This window comes from Mesocricetus auratus, unplaced genomic scaffold (genome assembly GCF_017639785.1).
Source record: "Mesocricetus auratus isolate SY011 unplaced genomic scaffold, BCM_Maur_2.0 Super-Scaffold_15014, whole genome shotgun sequence".
Taxonomy (NCBI): Eukaryota; Metazoa; Chordata; class Mammalia; order Rodentia; family Cricetidae; genus Mesocricetus; species Mesocricetus auratus.
In genome coordinates, this window is record NW_024429186.1 from 50,060,129 (window position 1) to 50,083,598 (window position 23,470).

The 23,470-nt window shown below is 34.6% G+C and overlaps 1 protein-coding gene and 1 pseudogene across 3 annotated transcripts in view; one reads left to right on the forward strand and one right to left on the reverse strand.

The window, feature by feature from the left end:
• The window catches only part of Mdga2 (MAM domain containing glycosylphosphatidylinositol anchor 2), an 819,241-nt gene extending 799,626 nt beyond the window's left edge, over positions 1-19,615 (forward strand). The window contains exons 16-18 of one of the 3 annotated variants that reach the window (XR_005876310.1): positions 12,871-12,976; positions 14,359-14,910; positions 15,210-19,615. Coding sequence is in view for 1 of the 3 variants with exons in the window: in XM_005072803.3 (XP_005072860.1) it covers positions 12,871-12,976; positions 14,359-14,447 (195 nt within the window). In the remaining 2 variants the exon portion in view is untranslated. Of the gene's footprint in view, positions 1-12,870; positions 12,977-14,358 lie in introns of all 3 variants that reach the window. The other 2 variants (XR_005876311.1, XM_005072803.3) reach the window with 2 other exon arrangements.
• On the reverse strand, positions 2,464-4,807 carry LOC106021360 (annotated as a pseudogene).
• Positions 19,616-23,470: the final 3,855 nt, after the last annotated feature.

Genomic DNA, 23,470 nt, shown 5'->3' on the forward strand with positions numbered 1-23,470 from the left:
AAATAAAAATCATGTATTTTAGTTTCTCTTCAGTTTGAAAAGCTATTTTATGAAGCCAAAATGTGTATTTATTAGCATCTATGAAATAGAATATAGAAAGTAACCTATAAAAACACTAGATATTGCATAGGGCAATTAGTAGTACATTACTTTAATCCCAGCACTTGAGAAGCAGAAGTAGGTAGATCTCTGAGTTGAGTCTAGCCTGGTCTGCAAAGCATGTTCTAAGACAACCAGGACTACAAAGAGAAATTCTGTCTCTGGAAATAACAAAACAAAACACCTCAAGGTATTTGCATAATCATCCATTTCCATAGAATCACTTGCATGTATTTTATTCTCTATAGAAAATAATAGAGATTTTCACACTAATAAAACTGGGTATCAGTACTCTATTAATTTGTGGAATAATTATTGATGGAATTTTAAAAACATTTTCCACCTCAGTCACTTATTACTTCAATCAAAATCAGAATTTTTAAACAAATTATTTTTCTTTCTGTTTGAAGTAAGACTTCAGTTAAATACCAAAAAGTCACCTATAAATATATCAAGAAAATAATGACTTAATGTTTGTAATTTAAATAAGAAACGTTAGCCAGGCAGTGGTGACACATGCCTTTAATCCCAGCACTCAGGAGACAGAAGCAGGAGGATCTCTGTGAGTTCGAAGCCAACCTGGTCTACAAAGTTACATAGACAAACTCCATCTTGAAAAATCAAAAAAAAGGAAGAAAGGAAGGAAGGGAAGAAAGAAAAGAAGGAAGGGAGGAAGAAAGAAGCTTTAAGAATCATTGTAAAAGATGGTATTTCTACAAGCTGCTTTGATAAAGTTGGCAGCATAGCTTTTGTGATTTAAGTAACTATACCAACATATGTATATAAATGCATACGTGTACCTACCTATATTTTCATACATTTCTAGCCAACATATACCAGAGTATTTTATTTCTTTAAATTAACAACACATCTTTAACATCTAATCGCACTTAAACCAGTTTTATTCTTATTTTGAAAAGACTCAAATCCACTCAATGATATAATGCATGAAAGTCATGGCACACATATAAAAATACAGAGAATCAGATTGATCCAATTATGCAATCTTTTCATTGACAGAACCTCTTTTGTCATAATTTGGACAATTATGACTGAGAGGTCTAACAAGTTGATAAAATGAAAAAATTTCTTCACAAGAGTAGAGCGTAAGGAATTAATTAAAACTACTTGGAGTCATATATCTATGAATGCACAGAAACATTTTGCATCTGTGAAGGATAATAAAATTGTAAAAACTGAAACAACTTAACCTGGGAAGATGGGATTTGAAGCACAACTAAGATTAAAGTGTGTGTGTGTGTGTGTGTGTGTGTGTGTGTGTACACTGAAGATTATTTTTATAAAGTATTGATGCTCCTCTCTACATGTTTTGCTTCCTACATGGACCTCTTCATCTAAATTGATTAAATGAAACACATACACAAGAAGGATTTAAATTATGGTAATGTTACAGTCAAGACAATCCTTTATTGACATTATGTCAGCTTAATAAACATCTGTTAAACACCTCCAGGACAATCCTTTATTTCTTTAGACATCAGTTGGGAAAACAACTGAGTTCCTGCTTATAGTCTATTGGTAGGCGTAAGAATTGAGTAGAATTCTTGTTGTAAGATATTCTGGGAGCTAACTGGTACACATGGAGAGAGATCTTGGGATGTACTTATAGATAAACAGGAACAGAACACTTTTCATGAATGGAATCTTGGAAGCAGACATTACTTACTATGGATATTTGGCTTACAAAGTGTTGAATAATGCCTTAACTACGGATTGGTTTAGATTGCAGAAAGGGAGGGGGGAAAGATCAGATTCAGGGACATAAATGATTACTTCTGTCTTATACATGTTCATAAAACTTCATGAGAACCAAGACCTTTTAAAGATATGGGATAAATTGTTGTAATTACCAGTCTTGAAGTTTTGAAGACAAAGGTGTGCCTGTGTCATCAGATTGTACCTTTTACTGAAAACTGCCTGAATACTTGATATTAACAAGGAAAGTTTTACATACTGAAATGAGGGAATCAACAATGCAACCATATCAAAGAGGAACTGTAACAGACACACCCCTCCTAAGTAGTATCTTACAGAAAACCACGAATTCATAGGATCAAGAGAGAGAGAGACAAAGAGAGAGAGACAGAGAGAGAGAGACAGAGAGAGAGAGAAACTTAGTTTAGAAAAGAAGTAAATTACTGGTAGAATGTCCTGTCTTATAACATAATTTGTAAAATTCTTCTTTTATGATAAATAGAACTTCTAAATTTTCAAATGAATATTTTTTGGTAATTTATAGAAGGTAGTTGGCATGCTTAGGTTTTAGATAAGTCACAGAGATACAAGTTATATTTTATATGAGATACAGCATCCACTAAAATTTTTTTTCAATATTCAGTTTCCTTTAATGACCCCTGTAGTCATGGAAGGGTGGGTACAGGCAGTTAGGTGACAACAAAACATGTTTACTTGAAGATTGTGTCTTGACTAACTGCTTTATCCACATGCTAGAACATCCCCTTACACGAAAAGTACTCTCCAACCAGGGTCTGGATCTCCTCACTACTGGGATCCAGGACCCACTACGTGTATAATTCATAGTCTACCTGCAAATTTTGACTCAGCAGAAAAATAGGCTCTTGGCCACAGAGGACCCAAATGCCAGAAATGGAGTTGCTGTCATTAGTTACAAAGAGGATGACATTAGCAAAGGCATTCTTCCTCAGTTTGTTCAATCACTGGAGCATTCCGGTGATGTGGTTGCAACTCATTAAGTCCTGGATAAGCTCTTCAGGGAAGTGGTACTGGGCATACCCATAGGGGCCAGCCATCCTTATCAAAATGCTGTCCCAAATATGCCAGCTCCACAGAGAGTACTCATTGGAGTACTTAATGCTTAAACTCATCTAACAGGAAGGTGTTCTTGGGCACATGAGCTTAGCGACCCTTGGCCTTGGACTCAGCTGGCAGTGCCTACTCAAATCCACCCATCTCCTCAGGAGCTGAGTCAACTGCCTTTTTTCTTCTTTCCACTCAGCCTGGGGCTTCTGCTTCTCTTGCCATGAACCTTTTCTTTCCTGGGGTATCCTTTTTTAGGCTGATTCTCTGCAAACTTAGCATCAGACTGGGTCATCTTCCCACGCAGCTTCCCTCCCACCAAGAGAGTCCTGAAATGGGTCTAGTTAATGCAGGTAAGAAATGAGCCTCTGGTAGTGGTTAAGGCCAGGGGAAAAGAAGGCTCTGAGCCCTAGTTACAGAGACACAGCAGGGTGCAGACAACTGTGAGATCAACCAGTGACACTAGCTTACCACCATGGAATCTTCTCCTTTAGAGAACTCAGCAGCCTTATCTCTCCTTGTGCATTTTTCAGTGGCCTATTTCTGGGGTGCAGTAGCTTGACCAAAGTGGAGTGGGGTGGTACAGAAAGCATGCAGACCTGATCCCCAATGTATTGAGCAGCAAAGGCCCTCCAGTTTTCAGGATATTTGTACAGGGTCCCAGCCACCATGGTAATTCTACAGAAAGGGACCTTAGAAATTTAAATGAGAGCACACGGAAATTAGAAGAAAAAAAAAGGAATTAACTGTCTTGACTAAACCCCCTTCAATATTCAGAGTTAATTGAATTGCCAATAGTAAAATATTAACTTATAATATGATTTATTCAAATAGACCTTTTCATCTATCAGTTTTTCACATTAAGGGAAGTACAGAGTTTGCTTATTAGATAATGTTTTCGAGAAAACCTAGTTCATTATCCAAGAGGCAGCATGGAGACTATAGATAGTAGTTGCCCCGGAACATGAGTGCTAAGAAGACTCTCACTCCAGCAGGCAGAGCACCAGGCCCGAGGCTGAAGTCGCAGGCTTCTAGAGTTAAGTCCCTTTTCCTTCTGATTTGGCCAATCTCAGTCCACCAGACTTGGTTTCTCACAACTGTTGTTCAAAAGAAGGAAATCTGGGATCTTTTGTTACCAGAAATCAAAGGAGTGTTTTAAATTCACAAAAGCTGTCCAGGTCCAATACCTATGAAACTGTGTTTGAAATCTGCGTAAAATCACAGAAACATGATTATATTATATATTTTAAAGGAATTTACAGACAGATATTCAAGAATGGTAAAATAAAGCAAACTGTCTTCATAGCGGTCTATGGAAGCCTAGGAGAAATTCTCTCTGCTATACTAAGCTCTGCTTCTGCTATAGAAGGCAGTTTGGGTTTGTTTAGTTGATTCTCAATGTACTTTCCATTCTTTGTTTTTCTTGGATGTTTTCATAGATTTATAGCACTAGAAAGTCCCTACTTTCATCTGCTATCAGTTTTGATTGGCCTGAAGGACTTCATCTGACATTTCTTGAAGTGTGGGCCTGTTGAGGATGGATTCTTTTCACCTTGTGTACTTTTAAAAATTGTCTTGTTCACCTTCATTTTTCAAAAAAAAATCATTTCCTCTAGGCATAGCTTAGTGGTTTTTCTTTTAGAACTCTCAGGATGTTCTCTGTCTCTGTATTCCTTCCAAGTATGAATCTTGGCTGTACACACATTTATTCTTCTCTCTATTGTGCAAGCTTCCTTCTCCAAGATCATTTAAGATTTTTCTCCTTATTGCTGGTTGTGAGAACTTAGATTCTGATATGCTTTGGTATGTCCTTTTTCTGTGTATTCCTAATTTACTGAACTTCTTGGCCCCATGGGCTCATCATTATATGAAAATTGAGGACTACCTGGCTGGTTTCTTCACACTTCATTGTTCCCCATTCTATCCTTTCAGACTCACCCTCGAAATTTTGTGTTTCTTTGTTCTCTCTCTCTCTCTCTCTCTCTCTCTCTCTCTCTCTCTCTCTCTCTCTCTCTCTGTGTGTGTGTGTGTGTGTGTGTGTGTGGTAGGTACAGATTTAGAAACAGGGTTTCTTTGTATAGCCTCAGCTTTTCTGGAACTGACTCTGTAGACCACGCTGGCCTCAACTCAGAGCTCTGCCTTCCTCTGTCTCTACCGCCCCATGAGCTGGCATTATAGGAATACATCACCACTGCCCCAACTTTGATTTTGAATAGCTTATAGTCTACCTATATATTCAACAATCATTTTTTGTGATATATACTCTATATTTAGTCTCTTTCAGTGGATTTTTCATCTCAGCAATTGGGTATTTCATCTCTATAAATTTAATGTTAGTCTTTTTATAAAATGTTTTCATTTCTCTAGTAAATGCCTTAAGCCCAAGAAGCCAAATCATCAATAATTATTTGGAGTCACTATCTGCTTATGTACATCTATTTCAATTCTTGGATGGTTTTAATAATTAGATTCTTCTTTTCTTTATGGATCATTATATTCTTCTTTGAAAATCTATAATTTGGGTGGTAAGCATTATGAATTTTAACTTAGTAGATACTGGATTTTTGTAAATAGAGTGAAGCATTTACAATGATGTCCTTAAGTGACTTAGAAACAATATATATACATTTTAAGGTGTAATATGAACAATAAATGACCCAGAGATTGATACTGGAAGTTCAAGCTTCAAGATGAAAATCAGAAAAGCAAAGCATCCGGCCACTACCTCTTACCTCTAGCTCAGGCTGAAAGGGTTGTTCCACAAGCTCTTGTTCACCAAGGCTTACATGGCTGCCTCTCTTCAATGTGGCTGAAGAGAACCCAGAGACTATCTCAGAATGCAGCCTGAGACGCTGGGCTCCTGTCTTTTATTCACCTCTCTAGGGCAGAGACTAAAAGCAAAGCTTGTGATCCCAGGTGCTGAGATCATCTTTGTGTGAGCAGTTTCTCTTTAAGACTGGATCAATTTCGAATACTTCAGTGTGGCCTTGAACTAACAGACATCTGTCTACCTCTACCTCCTAAATGGTGGGATTAAAGGTGTGTGCCAGCACCGCCTGACCACCATAGCTTGTGGCTGACTTTGCCTTCTGAATCCTCAGGCACGCTTTAAAAAATGATAAAAAAATTATCACCTCATTAAGAATTAAGACTTATTAAAGAAAACCACTTTTTTCTTCCCTTCCCTTTCTCGCTGTATTTCTCTTTCCTTCTTTAAATTCTCTTTGTCTTCCTCTCTAAACACCCATATGCTCCCCCTTTTTTAGTATTTCCTGGTATTATTTATGCCCGACCATATTTACTTTGTTTTCTTCCTATTGTGCCATAGGCTTAAGAAGTACATCACTAAATCCAAGTCTAAATTGACGTAAATTAATCTTTGGAACACAACTTCAGGAACAAATGCATCAAACCCAGACAAGATTAGGTGAAGCAAAAGTTTATAACATAGTTTAAAGGCCATTCATGTATAATACTTAAAAAAAAAACAACAAAACTCTGCCTGCCTCTTATGTATGGATGTTCTCAAATCAATCTCTTCTAGTCAGATTTTTCTACCAGATTTCAAACTGGTTCATATTACAATAGTCTGAAAACTCTACACAGGGCAAGCATTGAGTGACTTGATTTACATTTCCCATGGATCTATTTTGGTTTTTATGATTATCATCGTTTCCATACCAGGGTTTGATACTCTATGCCCCGTAAACCTTTGTTTAGACTATTTCATTCAATAATTTGTGTGTTTCAAATGGAGCTTTGTTTGAGGTGGATACCATCAGAAGGTAAAAATTATGGATCAGTGTATTTTTAGCTAAATTACCAGTGAGAAATCAAGATGAGTAATAATTTTTAATTATGACATTGCTATTCATTTCATGATGTATTTTTGATCTATTGACTACATTGTTTATTTAATTAAAATGTTTTTCATTTCATTATTCTTAACTTTGCAAGGAAACTATTCATACCCTGATATATTATACTTTTTCAACTTGCTTTATTTTTCTTTATTATTACTTAGAATTATTTCAAATTAAAAGAATTTTATTCTGAAATATCTTATGCAGCATGAAGAGTTTTAAAATACTTTCTGTTATGTCATGCCTAGCAAAAAACATTGTAACAACAATAGATACAAATATAATGTCAAATAAATTAAATTGTATAATGTTACATCATTCAAGCATATAACATCTGAAAATATTTCTAAGTCAAGTAGAAAACATGATATTCTCTTTTCTTTTGGAGTAGTAAATTAGATATGAGTGGTGTTGAGTGCATCTTTCACCAAGATTTATGTAGTTTTATTTGATTGAAACTTTAATCACGATGATCTAAAAACTCTCACAGCATACACACTGCCTGTCCTGTTGAGCATCTGCAGTCAGTTTAATTAGTGAAAATAAAATTGTACTGTAAGTCAAATAAAGGTTTTATTACATGGAAATTTCTTTATGGGCTTTCCCATAGAATAAATTTAGCAGCATCACTGTTTGTAATGCTTATATATTTGATAACATATTTCGCTACATTTGAAAGGATTAGAGCAAAACTTACAAAGTGTAAGCTCAATACAATTTTAACCCTATAAAGTACGGTGTATTTCATAAACCATGTGCCAAGGAAAATAACTTACTTGTCTTGTTAATAGTGTACCTTGCTTATAATACAATCCACATTCTTCCAGGAATCATGTATAAAGAGACATTATTAAACAATACCGTTTATAGTTCATTAGTTTGACCAAAAGAAATTAAAGATATTTTACTCTTGGATTCTCATTTGAATATTTGGAAACAGATTTCAAAGAAATTTAAATATAAATAATTATTACTAAATTATGAGCATGTTCTTCTCAACATGACTTTACCATCTTTAATGAAAATTATCTGGAAAGTGTCACTATCACTAACAGACATATTCTCATGCAGTTCTATATCTCACATGGTGAATCAGGTTCCAGGAGAAAATGTAGTAGCAAAATGATTCCTAATGATGTTCTGCTACATTGATAGATTGGTCGCTTGTCCAGCCATCACCTATCCTTTATAAAGGCTGAGCAACATTCAGTTAATTTATTAAACAAATAAAATAAATATCTTTATTAATTGTAGATAAGTCTATTAATATCATGAGATTTTTGAGTGATATTGATAGTCATTTCTCAAACTACAGTCTTAAACTTCTACATTTCCCTCCATGGCAATATTCAGAAGAATCTTTCTCTTGTCAGAAAGAAAAACCTTGTGAAAATTTGCAAAAACTACCTTGTATAGTGAAGTCAATATATGATGATATTGTAATATTTGATCCTTTAATGGCTTGTATTCATTAGCTCTACACATAGCTCTTCTTTACTTACTGAGAAATGGCATTTAAACACAACTCTAATGGTTTTATCTATCTGCCTCTATGTTGTCAAATGCGTATGCTTTATAAGAATTGTGTTCATCAGAAACTGTTAATCTATTACTTGAAACAAATGTGAGTGTCATGTCATTTTAATGAAGAACCCCCCCTACGTCATTCTAAAACCCCATTGAAGTTATCCACCAAGAGTTAATATGCTTTATTTAATCAAAAATATTTTAAGTGTGTGGGTGCTTTGCCTGCATGCATGTCTGTTCACCCTATGTGTACCTTCTGCCAGTGGAGGCCAGAAGAGTGCATAGGATCCCATGGAACTGGAATTGCAGAAGGTTGTAAGTTGTCATGTGAGGGCTGAGAGTTGAGCCCTACTTCTCTGTATTAAATGCAGAAAATATGGAAACATTTAAAAGTTAAAATTGTCTTTTCCATTGAGGGAAATAGTTTAAATAATGTCGACATGGTCACACACGAAGAGCAAGTTTTACATAACTTTCTTTTTCAGGAAAAGCTAAGCTTTGACACTTCTCCTGATAGCTACATGCCATTAACTCCTTCAAATACATTAAACAAAATTCAGCACAAAAGTACACAATAAAAAATATGTTTAACATTGTGATGAAATAGCAGTCAGAAAAGAATAATAATGAGGCCACAAAAATGCAGCATTACAGGTTTTTAAACACAGATCCTTTTTTGCTCAAAGTAAATATAATTGCTTGAGTACATTGCAATTCGTTCATATCTTCCAAGTTAAAATACATAAAATTCAGTGTTTCATTAGTGTCTCTGTTACATACATGAAAGTTACCTGCAAAGACATGTTTTTTAAATGCTTGAACTTTCAAACATGACATATTATTTGAATTGAACATCTAAACTTTTACTTCTGTAATCCACCTTTTCTTAGAAAATATATCTATCTTCAAGATCTTGACTTGATGTCATTAGTAAATCTACTATGATCTACATATTTTAATTTTAAGTTAGACTTGAGTGTATAAGTAGAACAGTGTGATAAATGATTCTTGTGAAAACCAAACAGTTCAAAAACAGTCCATGTCTTTTCAGTGGCAAACTACAATAAAAATTAAAACAAGCAGCTAGGACAATGCCAGTGGATATGGCTAAGTGGATGAAGGAAAGGCCAGAAAGTTTCACTCCTACACAAAAAACTGCCCGAAACTGAGGAGCAGGAGTAGTGGTCTTCTCTGTGACAATCATATAAATTTGTTGCCCAAGGACAAATGAACAGTCCTTAAAACACACATACGAATAACATTATGGCACACTGAGCAGGCTATATTTAGGAATGTGTGTGTGTGTGTGTGTGTCTGTGTCTGTGTGTGTGTGTTCAAAAACAGTTATTGAAAGAAGAAAACATGAATATGAAGAATAATAGAGAGGAGTATATGAGAAGGTTTGAAGAGAGAAAAGAAAAGAAATGTTGTAATAGTATTGTAATCTTAGAAACAAAAATAATCTAGCAATCATGCCCTAGAGGAGCTTTATGATACTACAGTATCTCTCTGCCCCACTGGATTCGATTTCCAATAATTACATATTACAAATAAGTATTAAAAACACTTCCTGTATAACAAGAATATTGTCAGAAAGTATTTTTATCTCACCAATAAATGACAGCTAATTCCCTGATTGAATTCTACAGACTATCTAGTGCTCATGCTAGGTTTCTGTAGAAAAAATCAACTTAATGTTCAACGGTGTTATTAGTGGTTATAAAAGTCAGTGAAACTAACAAATCTTCAAATTATCCAACTTTTATTACCATCCAACAAATTCAATATCTTTATGGAATGAAATGATCCTCTAGGTATAGAAAGCCCTCTAGGTAAAGGGTGGTTCTGTTTTTGTTGCTTTGTAAATTAAACATGTAATGCAACACCTTGCCAGTGTGCAGGTAGAACACATTTTAAATTATTTTAGATAATTTCTAATTTCTCCCGTAACTCCCTTGCAATCCCCCAAAAAAAGAGGTGTCTTTCACATCTCTCCTGATTCAAGAATTATATCTTCAATGTAAGCGTAGATCTGACTTTGCAACTCTGATCCAGCTACAGAGGAAGGTGAGAAGAAGAGAAGAAGAAATTAATAATTATCAAAATAATTGAACCAGTAGGATCCATCAGTATTACAAGAGACATCAGTATTACAACGACTACAGAGACTTTTAGAGTGATGGACCATTAAAATTAAAACGTGGCATCCCAGGGAAGCAGCTGCAAAGAGCTCACAGATTTTGATAATCTGTTTGCTTTTATTTTTAAGTATAAAGATATTGGCTTATATTGACTCCTGACTACAGACAATGAGAATTTACTAAGTGAACATAATTGTATAATTTAAGGAAAATTTGTTGGTATCATGAAACTATTCACTTTCATGAGTTAAGAGAACCTGAATGCTACTAAGACTGTTGCTCGTACATTCTTTTCGATGAAAACTTTGATTCCAACTTCCAGTGTTTAAATCTCAAGTGATTCCAGCTTCGGAGTTAAATCCCACATGTAGAGCATCTTACCTAAACCGCGGTGAACTTTTCTCTCTCACATCATTTCATCATACAAAGCATATAGGAATGCAGTTTCCTTGTCTTCTTTATAGCTGCATTGCAAGCCCTGTATCTTCCTCCATAAACATTATTAGCTGACCTTCTCTTCCTACTTCCTATCACAGCCCATTCAAAGTTAAATTATGAGTAATCCTGCAAGAAAAGTCTAGAGACAATTATGGGTAGTTAATTATTATATCAAAATTCCCCAGATAGAACACTTCTCTGTTTCTGACAAACAAAAATCTATGTAACACTCTATTCAAGTATTTATAATACATAAAATAGAAATCATGACAGCACAGTACCTTAATCCAACAAACATAACTCCTTTATCAAAGTAGAACATGTTTGCTTGTGTGGAACTAAACTAATACTCAAGAAGACTCTCAGAGCTGATTTAGGATGGCACCTTGTTCCTGTTATCATCAGCAAAGAGTCAGCATCCATAATGAAAGAGAGGTGTGGTTGAGGAAATTTTGATTTATTCTATCATTACCATATCCGTTAAGAGTTGTATCAAAGGTCACACAAAATACTTATATCTTCGCCTCTTTGAAGATATCTCCCAGATAGTTTCATACTTAACAATCTAACATCAACAGAGTCTTATTTCAAGCATAGAAATTAGCATTTTCTGCCCTTTGATTTGAAGACTCAAAATTCTTAAACTGAAAACTTGGTTCTGAGTGTTTGAACTTTAGCCTGTCATCTTGCTTTCTCTTCAGTGATTCAGGTTATTTGAGATGCTTTTCCAGAGATGGTTTTGTGCAGTCTTAATTATCATAAGTAAATAATAAGGATAAAGAGGAAACTGTATTTTAAAACTAAATCTTTTAATTAAGACTTCTTAAAATATTTCCTTTACTAAATTGTAAAGACTGTTTACCAGGCTGCCTCTAAGTTAAGGATGGGGAATTAAGAAAAATCTTGAAAACTAATGTCTTGGATTAAAAACTAGAGATTTTCATTGGCAAAAATTATCATAGCATACCGAGAAATATTGACCAACTTTGCACAGGTGGCATAAACACTCTAAGAATAATCTTATCTTCAATTAATTTTTTTCAAAGATGAACCAAAAGACAAACCTTTCTTGCTGCTCAAAGTACATTTTCACTTTCAAATAATACTTAAATAACATTATTTAATAAAATGCATGCAACTGTATTATCTTACACTAGAGTTATTTATTGAATTATTGTTTATTTGGAAAGATCAATTAATAGTTTATTTTAAAATTTTAAGGATATAAAAAACTAAATACATTGGTTATGTTTTGGTACCTAAAGTATCTTTCTTCCCTTTGGAAAAAAGAGAGGGCCTGAGGACTAATAAGATAATTCAAAAGGTCTTGTCTTGCCGGACATTGGTGGCTCACGCCTTTAATCCCAGCACTCGGAGGGCAGAGACCAGCCTGGTCTACAAGAGCTAGTACCAGGACAGCCTCCAAAGCCACAGAGAAACCCTGTCTCAAAAAACCAAAAAAAAAAAGTCTTGTCTCCTTCAATAGTAAATAATTAAATTTATCTAGTCATTATTTTGTTATAATAGCTGGAATTTATGAATTTATTTCATATCACTTATCTATTTTCCCAATATTCATTTATTGAGCTTTCATTCTTGACTACTGTAAATACTGGAAATTAAAAGACTTTTCACTAGATTCAAATTTATGAGTTTGTACTCATAAATATCATCGAGTTTTAAACATAGAATTTCAAAATAAAACCAAGGCAGGCAGTCAAGGAGTGAGTATAAAAAGCACAAGAAACCTGTGCTATGTACCTGCATAGCATGAATGTGTTCCCATATGGGACAGAGAGAGTGAGAGAGAGAGACAGAGAGAGAGAGAGAGAGAGAGAGAGAGAGAGAGAGAGAGAGAGAGAGAGAGAGAGAGAGAGAATGAATATTACTGATTCATTCCTTAACATACTTCTGGAAGAGTTGTGCTGTGTGCTTAGAGGATACTAAGGGAATATATTTCTGCAAAACAACAACCACTCTAATAAAATCTATCATATTTGTAGCTAATTTTTGAAGGCATTCGAGGTCCTGGAATAGAAGGTGATATCGCCATTGATGATGTGTCAATAGCTGAAGGAGAATGTGCAAAACAAGACCTAACAACTAAGAGTAAGTGTCTCCACTGTTGAGTGTCACTTTATATGATGTGGAAGTGACATAACAACTACTACAGTTGCATGCTTCTATTTCATTCAAAAGTTTGTTTTAGTTAAAGCTTTCTTATTTCTGACCCTAAATCATCCAAAGTATACTTAAATCAAATGATTAAATGTCATTGTTGCCACATTTGCAGTAACATAAAATGATAGGAATTTCTACTTAATTCTGGGTAAGACTAATGCCGTGTAATTTTAAAAACAGATTTAAAAATATATTTATTTATGCTATTTTGTCAGGGTTTGAAAACTTTCATTAAAATACTTGGCAAATATATAAACGTAATACTCACTTATATAGCCAAGCTGTTTTTAACTCCAAATGGTTAAAATAGTACTAGAAGTATGCATTGACTTGGTTCCTAAATCTTCATCTAATATTATTCATCTGAAGCCTGTATTGAGAATCATTTTTGGAATGCATTTCAACTACAGGATTTTCTTAGACCTGTTTGGAAATTTTAATTCTATAGGCACACAATGAATGACTAATCAAGCTAAATTTACACAAATAACTCATCAATGATGTAGCATATTCAAATGTTTGAAACTGTATGTTGTAATAGTCTGGAGTGCACCAAAGCCTTTTTAACTCAGCATATTTATGGAAAAATTGTTTCAGTCTAGATATTGGAAGGCAACTACGCAGTTGCAGCTTAATGTACCGAATTAACTCTACTATTTAGCATTGTAAAGAACAAAAACCAATAGGCTGTGGTTGCTTGTTATGAAGCTTAATATTTAAAAGACACATAGTAAAAACTGCCTGGATTTTCCCTTCAGAAAAGATTCTGCTGCACCCACATGAGCCAAATTTGCCAGAACACAGGCAAAACACATGCATTCTCTTCAGAGAGTGTGGGTTTCTTTTTGCTTTCAGAACATTGCACAATGATACTAACGTTACACCAAATGAAGGTCATATCCATATTGCATTACCAGTTTTACATTTTTTATCAAAATAAAATAAATTAGATTTGATAAGTTGAATTAAACTTTCCAAATGGGGAAAACAGGAAGGGAAATCAGAAGTAATGAGACTAGTCACTGGGAAACAACCGTGAAAGCCAACCATGCTTCAGTGTCAGTCTAGAATGTTCTACTTCCAGGTTTTCAGATTAGTAAATAAAGAGTAATATGTGTCTGCGATACATGTAACTAATACCCAGGCTGAAATAAAGCTGATGTGTAATGTAAAAACCTATTTTTTCCAAAAGTATTTTCTATGTATTGAAATTATTAGTTCAAAAAAGCTATATGAGGCTGTATGATTTACTACATGGAATGTTTATGTCCTTAATGTCAGTTCTGGACACTTATCTTCTTTATTTCTAGATTCCGTGGATGGTGCTGTTGGGATCTTAGTTCATTTATGGCTTTTTCCAGTCATCATCCTCATCTCGATCCTAAGCCCTCGAAGGTGACCTTATCCTGGCAGAGGCTATCCATAATTCACCAGGCACTGGCATGAAGAAAGAGTCTTTGTAAATGGACACAGAAAAAAACAAAAACAAAAAACAAACTACCAAAGATTCCTCCACTGACTACTGACTCAAAAATTAAATAATAAAAACAACATTTTTTAAGCACTGGGGATAAAAAGACATCATGGAAATATAACTTATTCCAAACTACATATAGAAGATAATCTTGGCCTGGGTACGGAAGAGACCTTCAGGTGCTTTTGTGGCTAAAATGATTACAGCTTCATCTGGTTGAACTCTGGAAAAAAGAAAAGAAAAAAAAAGGAAAGAAAAAGAAGAAAAAAAGAGCTATAGAAATCCTCGTCAAAGCACAAAGTCATGGCTGGTTTTGTTTCAAATGAATAGTTTGCTTGTTACCATGGAAACCTAATGGCCTGCCAACAAAAACCTCACTGTAAACAGGGTACGTGGAGAGCTGGCATTTATTTTCCTTTCAAGAAGGTTTTATGTAGAGAATTAAATAAATGTAGGCCCTTTTACCTTTGGCTGTTACCCTTCATTGAAAATAATCCAAACTCAGAATTATTTAAAGGTTTCGTGTTCCTCCCCACCCTCCCCCAACCCCACTTTACTGTTGTTTGGTTTTGTTGTTGTTACTGGTCCTTGTTTTTTGCTTTTTGTTTTTTCTTTTTTCTTTTTCTCCCTCCCATGGCTAAGCTAGATAACTGTATGATGTCTCTTTTTGCATGCACTACTATCCAGGACAGTAAACCTGGGCTTACATATTACACAGGCTTATCGGAGTTTGCTTGCGGCCACTTGAACACCCAAACTACGTCATCTGTTCCTATGAAGAAACCAAACCACCATCTTTTATAAATTGCCATGGAAACCAAGTGCCTTCAATGAAACAAGCCTGAATAAATTTTCAACTCAGAAGCTTGCACTGCTAACAATGGTTTGTGTAAAACTATTTTGTAAACAGACGACACAGCCTAAATGTGCAAATTAACAGGCAAGACTCCCCAGCCGCTTCTGAAGAAGAAACGACCCTCTGCTGCGTAAGCCCATGCAGACAAGACATTTGTTTCACCTCCTAGACAGCCATGGCCTTTCGGCTTATGTAACTTCCACTGAGACCAGACATGGGAGCAACACTTTTTCTTCCAGGTTATTAAATGGGTCAACCAGAGCAAAAGGTTGTTGAGATAATACTTAGCGCAGAAGGTGGTAAAACACAAAAGTGATTTTTTTTTTACTCTAACCTCCATCTGAGATGAAACTGGCCCTGCCTTTAGAAAGAACAAGGAAATGTTTGAGATTGCCGTGCGGACGAACTCTGGCGCGGAACTGGGCCTGAAAAAAAATCTGGCTTTATTCTAAACTCTGAGGGTAATATGCCTCTGCCCTTTAGTCAGACTCTGTGCAAATTGTGAAATATTATTTTATTATTTTAACAAGATTAAAAAAACACTTTTACAAAAAAACAAAAACCTGTAAAAATGATTTTGAGCTACCTGAGGACAAACCATACCTTTAACCAGCCAGTTTTCCAATGCATTGTAAATTTCACTTACACCTGTTGGTTATGAAAATTTGAAGATCTTTTTCCTTAAATTATCTCAGCTTTTAACTTCATTTAAAAAGACTTTTGTCTAAAGAAGAATATTATTATCTTTTATTTCCACTCCCCAGGATTTAAAAAAAATGATTATGCAAGTAATTGGGATCTAAGTATTAAATTGCAGTATTGCAAATATTAATATTAAAAAGCACAACAAAATGTAGTAGAAAATAACAAAGCTTGATTTTTTAAAGAACTGTAGAAATGTTTGTGCAAATTCAATAATTCAACTTAAAATATAATTTTACAGCTCTGTTCAATAAAGCCTCTTTCCAGGTAAGGTATGATAAGCAGTATGTGTGTTTGTTGGGCAATATTCAGTTATCACTAAAATGAGATTAGTTCTGCAGTTTACTGGTTATGTTATCTCGGGATAAATCTTCAGTAATTCATACACAATTAATGTCTTCAGGAAGGAATTTTAATAGAAACACCCTATGCACTCTCCTTTATCTGTAACACATGTAAAAAATGTTGTACCTCAATAGGTAAAATATGAACCAAATACAAGTTGCAATTTAATATATAATTTCATAGTCAGTTCAAAAGGGAACATGTCAGAAAACCTAGGTAGTGACAGAATCAAGCTAACCCACATCCTTTAAATTGAACAGAAGAAACAAATGATTGTCATAATTTATCTGAATTAATTAGTCATATTGAAAATATTTTCAAAAGTTCAAAGTGATCAATCTATTCTATCAAACCAAAGATTTCACATAAGTAATATCTGGGGCACTTAGCACCTGAAAAATCTGCATTTGCTTGTATTTCCACTGTAGAGCAACAACTAACCACATCTCTTCATGATCCAAGATTAGTAAAACACAATTATTTTATTTTGTTATGCTTTTTTTTTTTGCATTTTCTTGACCAGGACACCAATAGGATCTTTAGATTTAAAGAAAGGCTTGATTTGTCATCTTCTTTCAATTATCTTTATGTTGATTGAGTGACACTTTTGCAAATAAACTTAAAAGACCCCAAAATTTAAATTATTTGAAAACATACATATTCTTTCAAGAAAAATAACAAGGTTTTTTGTTTCTAAGTTATCCCGAGCCAACAAATTGCTGTAAGTAAAAGTTTCAATTGTATCATTAAGCATTTACCTTCCCTCAACTTTCACATTGTAAGAAAACACACTTCTGAAGTTCATGAGAACTGGCTGGTACTTCAAAATTCACTTTGTTTAAACTTCTAAGATGTTGCAGATGACTGCGAAGAACAGGGGGCAATCAGAGGTGAAAGCAGACGGAGGTCTGAGATGGTAAAAGGGATTTCTCACATTATCCAGACAAGCCAACAAACGGAATCAGTGTTTTGTCTTCAGATCAAATGCTCAATTGTTGTAACTGAAAAAAAAGTGGCTAAAAATGTGGATACTTTAAAATGATTTGGGTAAATGAACTGGGAATTTTGTGACATCACCTTGTCTTTAATAGAACTAATGATCGCGAAACCCTTAAGACATTATTGGTGACATTCGCATTCCTAACATTGCTATGTCTATCAGAAACAGGACTCAATAACACCTTCTCCTTACCATTTTGACAGTGTGTCTGCCCTACAATGGAGAGAAGCCAGTTGAGTTGATGGTTGTTTTTTAATTGGGGAAGCATCTAGCAATCAGGTTTTTTGTTTTATGGGAGAAACAACATACCATGTAATCTCCAATTATTGACAGTAATTGATCTCCATTAATCAGAAGCAGTACCCCGTTCATCAGTTCAGAGACGTTTCTTTACATGTTAACATTGCTACAATTGGGCCTATTTTGATTACAATTAGCAGTAATTCCATGTAGTGATATGAAGGTTCACACAGGAGCTGAGAGGACCTGAATATGAATAGTCACCACATTCACTAAAGTTGCCAGAAGTGCCAGATAATGCCAAATATGATCTTCTTTCCTTCAAACCTAAAAGTGAGAAAAGATGCAACCAAATCACAATTATAGGTTGTATAACTGGCAATGGACTATGCAGTTTATAGCCTAATTTCTTTCGCTTCTTAAGAAAATCATTTTTCTTAGATGCTTCTGTTCATCCTACACTTGCTTTTCCATTTCCTGTTTTCCTGTCATCTGTTCTTACAGGTTCATGGATTACAGGTATTCCTAACCTACTATGATCCCTGGTTCCGTGTGGCTTGTTGTAGCCAACAGATCAGGAGTCTGGCCCATGATTACATTTCCTTAAGAGAACTGACAGATACATAGTTACAATGTCAGGCAGTGGACCTTGCCACTAATAGTCCTTTATTTCACATTTCCCTCAGAACTGACTTGAAAGAGCAATGAATAGTATCTGAATTAGAACCTAGATAATCTGTTATACCATGTATATACAATGAAAATAATTCCATTCTATACTTTCATACTTCAAAATATAAAGTACAGCTGTACTAATTTTTCACCAAACAGGCAATTTTATTTTAAGTACTTTATAATAATAAACTTATCTGCCAACAAAATGTGTAATTTAAAGAATAATTAATCCATTTAGTTCTGTGCTTAAGACTATAAACTTAAAAAAATAAAATGATTATTTTTCATAATCATTTCAATTTTATGTTTTTATTGGTAATTTTAAAGTTGGTGACAGACTGATCTGATTTTTGTAAACTTTTCAAATGATTCTCCTAAATATGTGTTCTTTATCACAAAACCTTGTGTTTTGCTTTGTTTTGTTGTTTTTATTGTTGTTGTTGTTTTGTAATGTGCCTTTCAAATACCAGGGCCACTCGATAGACATTTAAACTGGAAAAAATTTACCTCCCCGCCCTCCCGCAAAAAAAAAAATTCTGGCCGATGACTACTTCCACTGTTTCACCTGGGTCTCGACAAAGCAGAAGGTACACTCTTCTTGCAACTGGGCAGTTGATGTCAATGAGGAGTTATTGCATTTTCTGTGAAAACAATAAAATTATAGGGTTCAGTCCCAAGCTATTTCTTTTCCTACAACGTTCCCTTTGTGGCTAACCCATTAAATTCATTTTCTTAGTGTTATTTTTGGAAAGAAATGTATGTCATTTTCTACTCTGTCTTAGGAGAAAAGCTACTACAAAATTGATGTTTTTCAAAGCTAATATAAAAAGTTGGCTGAATATTCCTAGTATATATACATTGAATTGTGTGTGTTATTATTACACGAGCGAAGACGGATATAAAAGCCTCACACCATAGTGTGAAGTATGTCAGCCAGGAATAGTCCCTAATGGGTTAATGTCTGCTTGGAAACAGAAGTGAGAGATAAGAAGGATAAAGTGTCCACACATTTCTATATGGATTACTTTTGAGCACATGCTCATTTCAAGCTTAATAAATTTATGAGTAGTGATTACACTACACTAAACCCATGTGAGAATCTCAAACTGGAATCCAAAATCTGGAGTAGGGCTGAGGTTAAACTCTGGGTATAAACTGCAATAGTTTTCTCAAGGATATATTTACAACGGATTGAATTTAATTTTCGATTGTACTAATTTTCCATGAGTTGCTCTGAAATGTATTCTTATTTTTCAATAAAACGATGGGAAAGTCGATGAGTAGGGATGAGCTTGGTAGTTTTGCTTGTTTTTGTGTGGCTCTTCATTGTCACCCTGGCTTTCCAGGCTGTCATTTTTATTTCTTGAGTCTTACCAGTATATTTAAATGTATAAGTTTAATAAAATATGCATTGTGTTAAATTTATATGAAATATGAATTACATTGGAGACCATAAAGTTTAGACTTAATTTACATTTTGATATATTCCTTCTTCCAAATAGTTTCAGATAGCTGTCTGTTATTTTCCTTTGAATTTTTTTCAATAAATGAAATTATGTTAAATACTCTATTAGTGTTTGGGGAAATTTTCTGCTATCAATAAGCAATTAACTTAGAAAACCAAGAAAAATGATGTTTAGAATGATAATTAAAATGAAAGTGTCATTGTTTCTTTCACAATTAAGAAGCTTTTGCAGACTCACCACCCCAGTGAGCATAATTAGACCATCAAGATTGTGTTCATGCTTACATCCTTTGTGAGAGATCATTTATATCATTGTGATAAACTAGTATACACTAAGATCTTTCCTGAATGCATGTGATTTAAGAATTAAGATATGGTGCAGTACCTAGGCTTCTGTATGAGACATGAAATAATAGCAGCTTCCTTGATGCTGCAATGGTCACAGATTGAAAATACTCACCTTATTCAGGAAAACGTCTTATCACCTGCCCACAAGGTGAGTCTTCCCAAGGAAACAAATACACTGTCCCACAATGATCATTGAAAGTCAAGTGTAAGTGGACTTCTGAACTAGCACAAGTCACTACTGTCTATTCAGTTTAATTTTTTTCTATCTCCACCATTATGCCTCCAAGTAAACCCTTGAGCATTAAGAAATAGAGATATAATTAACATTTGAACCCATTAATTGTGTTTAAAAATCAACTCCCTTTCAATGGTTCCTTCACTATATGTTAAATTACTCTGAATTCTCCATGAGCCATTTCAATTTAATAGTCTTTTATAGATCTAATCAATTTTTTTATTTTCTAAGATATGAGAAAGTTATTCCTTCATTTTATTTATTTTTATTTCCCTGAAGAAACTGTAACCTTGTTTATGGTAAGGCTGCCCATCCATGTCTTTGTATCTTCAATATGAATGAGATAAGCTGTAAGTCTGGGCTCAATAAAAATATATAGTATGATTTATCACTGATTAGGTTATATTTGAACTAAACTCAAAGGGCTAGGAAATATTCAGAATGTTTATCTTTTAATTATAAAATCATTGAAATTCCATAAGCATAAAATATGTCCTGTGTATTAGGAAAAATAAAAAGAAAATCCTATTGTTGGAAAAGCTTTGTTTTGAACACAAATATTTGTTCTTTCTTAATTTAACAGGCAATAACAATTTTTCCTTGTTTTTTTGATTTAGGGTCTCATATAACCCAGGCTGGACTCAAACTCACTGTGTAGCTGAGACATACTTTGAACTCTGGATCTTCCAGCATTAGAATACCCAAAAGGGGGTATCTTGCATGTTAAAATTTGTTAAGGAAATAAAAATTAAATAATTATAGGAATGCCACCGGGCGGTGGTGGTGCACGCGTTTAATCCCAGCACTCGGGAGTCAGAGGCAGGCAGATCTCTGTGAGTTCGAGGCCAGGCTGGACCGACAGCCTCCAAAACAATACAGAGAAACCCTGTCTCATAAAACAAAAAAAAAATTATAGGCATGTCCCCCCCAGAAAGCCCAGCTTAGTCTTTCATAGTCAAAGCACAAATGTTAATATTATCTTTGCAAAGAAAACTCACAAAATTAACCTAGAGAAAATTAGACTAATCTAATATGCTTAAGGTAGAAGCCCAGACTAAACATTATAGGGCCTCTTCTTTTAACTATAGTTTATTAATTGTAGATTGGGGCGGGGGTGCTTACCTGTTTAGTGTTCCAAAGACATATAAGTTACATCTTAATTCAAAGTCTACTTTCTTTCTGTATCTATTGCAGTATAAATGTCTGGTCTCCAATCACCTGGTACACTTCACTATGGTATGCAGCGAGCATTTTCAGACATGTTTGATAATTTGAATTACAAAGCAAAATTATAGAAATAATAGGATATAACCCAGTCATGGAGGCTCACATATAGAATTTCAGTTCTTAGGAGGCTAACCACAGGGAGATTATCACAATTTCAGGTCACATTGAGCTACATAGCAAGTTCATCAGGGCCAGCCAGAAATATGCAGTCAGACCTCATCTCAAACAAAAAAAATCTATATATGAAAAATAATAAATGGTACAAAATGAGAGACAAATAGTCAAAATCAAAACAGTACTGAGCAAAGATAGTTAATGATCTTTGAAATTTGTTTCCATTTTGGATTATATAACTTAATTCACTAGACTGCACAATTTAGCAATTCAATGAAATGAGTGAAAGACTGTGATAAGATGCTATTATGCAGCAATAGTGCAGTACTTAATTATTTAGTGGTGGGAGTATTTTGTGTGTTAAAATGTGGTAAGTAAATGAACATGAATCTTTCCTATTTTGTTAAGTTTTCACGACACTATATAAATTATTCCAATGCAACTTTGCAAGTATCCCAAAGACCTTTACAATATTGAGGAACTTAGGGTACTAAAGCGCCCCAGTTCTTACTCTACAGCCTCTGTGGAGCTTGTAATTTCTTACTCACCAGTCTATTCCTTTTCCCAGTGATTTCTCTGTCTTGTCTTCTTTCAAGTTACAAATACTCTCACGGAAAATTGGTGTCTACTAATGGATAGTAGCAACTGTCGATCCACACAGTTTTTTTAGTTGAAAACTAGAATGAGGAAATAGTGTATTTTCTGGCAACATCTTAGGAACAAGAAGCATAAAAATTCAATGTCTGTAAAGGGTGTTCTTAATTGGTCTAGCTCCATTCTCAGATAGGTTTTGTTTGTACAAGTAAGATACTGCCACAAATGTCCAAGACAGTGTTCATTCCATAGGTGTCCCAAGGACAGTTGAGACTGCATACCCAGTTCTGACAGTGTAGACTGAGTGATAGGCACACAGGCTGTCAGGTGTCATGAGGAGGCACCTTTGTTTAACAGTGTGATGTTGCTTGGAGTGTAGAAACCCACAGTGCTTCCCGGAGAGATGAAGTCAAAGAAAGGCTGTGGATAATGTCTCTTACAAAGAACCAAAACACAGTATCCACATGAGTAGAAGGGAGAAAAAGAAAATTTTCCCAACCAAATGCTTTTGAATAGGTACACATGAGATAGAAAATGAAAGTAAGGTATTACTGAGTTAAATAAGCTCTTAAGAGATCTGCAATAAGCATATTCGAGAATATTTGACGGCATACTGTCTTTCTCTTCTTTGCTTATGACCACTGTAAGTGCAACTTAGCTGTTTTGCAGAGCGTCCTATGTGTATTCATAGCAAGTTGTAGGCTAGTCTAGAGTACATTTTAATTTAACATGTCCTTCATCGAGCAAGTTCGCGTTGCAAACAACTTCTGTTTGTTCACACTCTTCAGCAATTACTCATATGACTTTCTGGTTTTATGCCCCCACAACTCTGCCTCTTTCCTGTGAGATAGAGATACTAGCAACAGTATGATATGTGTTCTGTAGGGCACAGAAGGCTTTACAGCATGTAAACAGCTTTGTCGATCAAAGTATGACAAAATTTGATGAAAATTTACTATCTTAATGTGCTGATGGTTTTAAAGAAAAGGTGCAGTACTGAAAAAAAACACCTTATGTGTTTCTTGCACACATGTGCTATATTTAGAAATGAGCCTTTTGGATTATTTCCAATGTATCCAATAGCATTACTTACTCACCCACACATGCCATTTACATGATTTGCCGTGTTCAAAGGGTACAACTCCAG